This window comes from Enhydra lutris, unplaced genomic scaffold (assembly GCF_002288905.1).
Source record: "Enhydra lutris kenyoni isolate GAN:26980312 unplaced genomic scaffold, ASM228890v2 scaffoldscaffold43, whole genome shotgun sequence".
Classification (NCBI taxonomy): domain Eukaryota; kingdom Metazoa; phylum Chordata; class Mammalia; order Carnivora; family Mustelidae; genus Enhydra; species Enhydra lutris.
In genome coordinates, this window is record NW_019154127.1 from 14,145,437 (window position 1) to 14,149,525 (window position 4,089).

The 4,089-nt window shown below is 63.2% G+C and overlaps 1 protein-coding gene across 1 annotated transcript in view; it reads right to left on the reverse strand.

Annotated features, from left to right (window-relative positions):
* LOC111155760 (thrombospondin type laminin G domain and EAR repeats) overlaps window positions 1–4,089 on the reverse strand; it is a 164,260-nt gene that overhangs the window by 19,904 nt on the left and 140,267 nt on the right. The window contains exons 3-4 of the mRNA XM_022516144.1: window positions 2,363–2,601; window positions 566–656 (exon numbers count right to left, since the gene is read on the reverse strand). Of these exons, the coding sequence (XP_022371852.1) occupies window positions 566–656; window positions 2,363–2,601 (330 nt within the window). The remainder of the gene's footprint in view (window positions 1–565; window positions 657–2,362; window positions 2,602–4,089) is intronic.

Below are 4,089 nucleotides of genomic sequence, written 5' to 3' on the forward strand. Positions count from 1 at the left end.
TCCATCCATCCATCCATTCATCCATCCACCACTCCCTCATCCGTCCATCCACCCAGCCACGCATTTATCCATCCACCCAAGCACGTCATCCATAGATATTCAGCAAGCACCTATCGTGTATCAGACATGGGTCTAGACACAACACAGCACGAAACAAATCCCTCGCACTCACGGAACAAGCTCTCCTGGCTGCAGTGTAGGGGACAGGCAGGTCATGAGCGAGCACCCAGTCGGTCTGAGGGCGGTCAGGGCTGCAGGGGATGGGTACAAGGCCCATCTTCTCTGAGGGGTGGGGGAAGGTTTCCACAGAAGAGGACACAGAGCAGGTCCCTGAGGGTAGAGGGTGTGAGCTGTGGTGGCCGTGGCTATGTGTGTGTCAGGAAGAGGGAACATGGCAAAATGTGCCTGGCCAGTAAGGGGTCCCAGTGTAGCCCAGGGCTCCCTGATCCGCGTGGCACACACCCCAACCTGTCAGTCGGAGCATGAGGACAGCAGGCCTGCAGGGACGGTCCCTCTGTGAGCACTGGTGTTGGGGGGTGGGACGGGAAGCCCCTACCTTACTTACCGTGAACAGGCCTTTGGTCCTTTTCCTGCTGCCGATGAAGAACCGGGCTCCTCGCACTGACAGGCTGGCCGGGAAGGGCACGTCAGCCATGCTGAAAACATTGGAGGGTGGTTTTAGGGCCACGGGGTGTGGGGGGAGCAGCAGTGTCACAGCCCATTTACGGAGAAAAGGGCAGGGGGAAGCAGCACAGGCAAGATACTGGCTTCCCGGGGCGGCTGTAACAAACACCATGCACGGCGGGGCTTCAACAGCGGACGGTCCTCAGCTCTGAGGCCGGGACGGTGGGCTCCTCTAGCCTCTTCCAGCTGCTGGGGGCTTCTGGTATCCCTGGCTTGTAGCCCATGAACCCCTCAGCCTCTGTCTTCAGGTGGCCTTCTCTGTGCCTCTTCTCCTCAGGTCCCCAGCCTGCCCACCCTCCCCCAAGCCTGTGGGGGAGCAGATGGTGTCTGGGAGGGAGGGGTCCTTGCTGGTGACCTGGAAGATGTTGGAAACGTGGCCAGAGCTGGACTTTGATGTGGACATGGCGGGTGAAGCTTGGGGTTGGTGGGGGGAAGGTGGGTGTCTGCTAGAGGGAAAGGTCTGGCTGAGCCTCTGGGGTGGATGGGCCAGGCATGTGCTCTCTTCTCACTGCCTCCTGCATCTCGACGTCGTACCCTCCCGTAAACACACCCGCCCCTTCCGGACTTGCCTCTGGCTACAGCGGGCCACGGCGCGGCCAGTTCCTGACTGCCATCCCAGAATGCCCCATGTTCCCATCGCGTCTCTGATCACAGCATGCCCTCCATGCACCCGCGAGGCCTGTGAGGCCCCATCCCAAGGCCCAGATTCCTCCTGGGGCACCATCGGCTGCAGCCCCGGTTCCTTCTGTCCCCTTCCTTGGCCCACACTCCTCCCTGTCACAGAGCTGTCCCCACTGCTGGGTCCCCACCATCATTGCCCAGTAAAGGCCCTGCTGCACCTGGGGGTCACGGGGGGCACTGGTAGTAGAGATGTATTTAAACCAAGTGTGTGAATGCAAGGATTCTTTTCATTATGGACTAAGTGTCCTCTAACAAAGCAGCGTGAGAGTCTACCTTTGCAAGTAATATTTGCAATAATGATAGATTTCACGCAAACAGCACAATTTATGATTTAAAAAAAAGTGCCCAGCGCCCCTGAGCCCTGCTGGAAGCTGAGGGCGAGGGGGGTCGTCAGCAGCTGGCGGGGCTGTAGGGCCCCCTGCCTCCCTCCCTGGTCCAGCCCAGCACCCAGGGGACGGCGGGACAGGGAAGGCGCTCTGGCCTCCGAGGGCCTGGGGTGGGGGCGGTGCCGGCAGAGGGTCCGTCTGCGTGTTTAGCTGGAGCTGTAGGGGCCGCGCACGCCCTCGGCCCCACCAGCAAACCGGGTCTTGGGTCGAATGATGTGCTGAGACCACAGAGCCGGAGCCGGGCTAGAGTCGGGTGCTGGAGCTCCTGGTGGGTTTGCTCCATGGGCTTTCGCAACAGTGACCATGCTCTGCGGGCGCGCCCCTCCCCCAACCCCTGCAACGTCCAGCGCACCCGGCCTGGGCGCCTGCATCCGCCCCACCCACCCCGCCTTTCCGGGGGACGGGTTTGGTCCCGGAACCCCGATGACCCTGTGTTCCTGCCCCAGAGCGTGGTTCCCAGAGGCTGTTTGCCCACAAGCCCAAGCGCCCACGGTGCACACTGCACGATGCCGGCCGTGCCTGGGACAGCCGCCCTGCCCCGCTGCCCTGGGCGCGTCTGGGCAGGCGGCACACAGCCCCGCGCCCCCCTCCCTGGGGGTCCTGCTACCTACATGTCCACCGGGAGGCCGCAGTCCGTGGTGAGGGAAAAGGATCCTTCGGACACGGCCAAGACCAGCGTGTGCCACTGGCTGTCCATCAGAGCAGGACTGCGGAAGGTCACCCGGGTTTGCCAGGCCCCCGCCGAGTCCTGGCTGAGGAAGAGGAAGTGCAGCTGGGTGGGCGAGTACCGCAGGCCCAGCAGCAGGGCGTCCGGCTCCTCTGCCAGCACTGTGAACAGGTACTCGTTCTTCTGAAAGACAGGGTGAAGCCGGAAGGTAGGACAGGGGAGTGGGGGGCAGGGGAGGCTGGACAGGAGAGGACGGGGCAAGGGAGGGGAGGGTAGGGCAGGGCTCACAGGCAGGGCCTACTGCGGTGACCAGGTCTGTGATAAAACTGAACAGCCCCGCTCCCACCTATCAGGACGGCTATTCTCGAACGCGCAGGACACGTGCTGGCAAGGCGGTGGGAAATGGGTCATTGGAATGGGGTGTGGAGGTGCGCCCTGGGGACAGGGGATTGCCACTCTGTGTAGCTGCTGGGGAGAACAGAGGGACGGGCCCTGGAAACCAGCGCAGGACCCAGCAAGTCCTCTCTGGGCCAGAGCGTGGATGGAGGGCTGGGTCCCGGGGAGAGGCGCCACACAGACCCCATCGTCCACAGGCGCTCATGTGCAGAAGTGGCCCAGGGGACCCGTGGTCTGCCTGTGCGAGGCACGGTTACTCAGTCTTGGACACGTCCCAGAGTTCACACTGATGACCCTGGAGGCCGTCACACTAAGGGAAGTCCTGCAGGACATGGACCACACGGTCCCACTTCCGTGAGGGGCCCTGAGCCACCACGTGCAGAGACAGAGCCTAGAACGGGGGCGTGGGGGCTGGGGGAGGAGCGGCCGTGGGGCTCCGTGGGGAGATGGGAAAGTCTGCACCCGGACGGTGGGGACGGCCGCACGAGAGTGTGAAGGCCGCACCTTGCCTCTCAGCTCAGACCACTCACACCTGGGCACCCGCCAGAGGCCCTCAGGGGCCCCAGCTCCCAGCCCACTGCAGCCGACAGCTCCAAGCCGGGCACCAGAGCGGGCATCGAAGCCAGGCTGCAGTGTCTCCCGCAAGCCTCCGTCTCCTAAAACCATGGCCCCCACCCGGGCCACAATGCTGCGGACATAGTACAAGCCGCCACGGTCCCCGCCTCCGACCTAACACCTCACCCAGGAACACGCACTTGGCACATGCTAGTCACACGGCCTGTGGTGCTGAGGGGACACAGAGGCCCCATCGCTTTCCAGGCTGGGACGGGGCACCCGGATACCTTCCAAGGCAGGGGAGCTCTCTCCCATGTGGCAACTCTCAGGAAGGGGGAGGCGAAACGTGGAAGCCAAGAACCACAGTCAGGACGAAATCCTCACGGTGGGGCTGGGAACATGAGACAAGGGGCTGGGAAGGGGCATTGGCGTCACAGCCAGGGCCCTGCTGGGACAGGAATCCCCATGTCCCAGGTTCTGGCTTTGGGCACGCAGGGTCCAGTAGCCCTGACCTTCCCGGGCCAGGCGTGCCTCCCACCCCAGGGCCCTGCCCTGAGGGATTTCTCAGTCCCCCATTCCTAGAAATGTTCCCGGATGGAGGAGACCAATGTCTGCTCAGACCCCTGGACCCCCACCCCCATGAGGGTCGGATGAAAGGAAGCAGATGCACTGGTGAGTGAGTTTATTGGGGTGTCTGAGCAGGCGCTGAGAGGTCAGCAG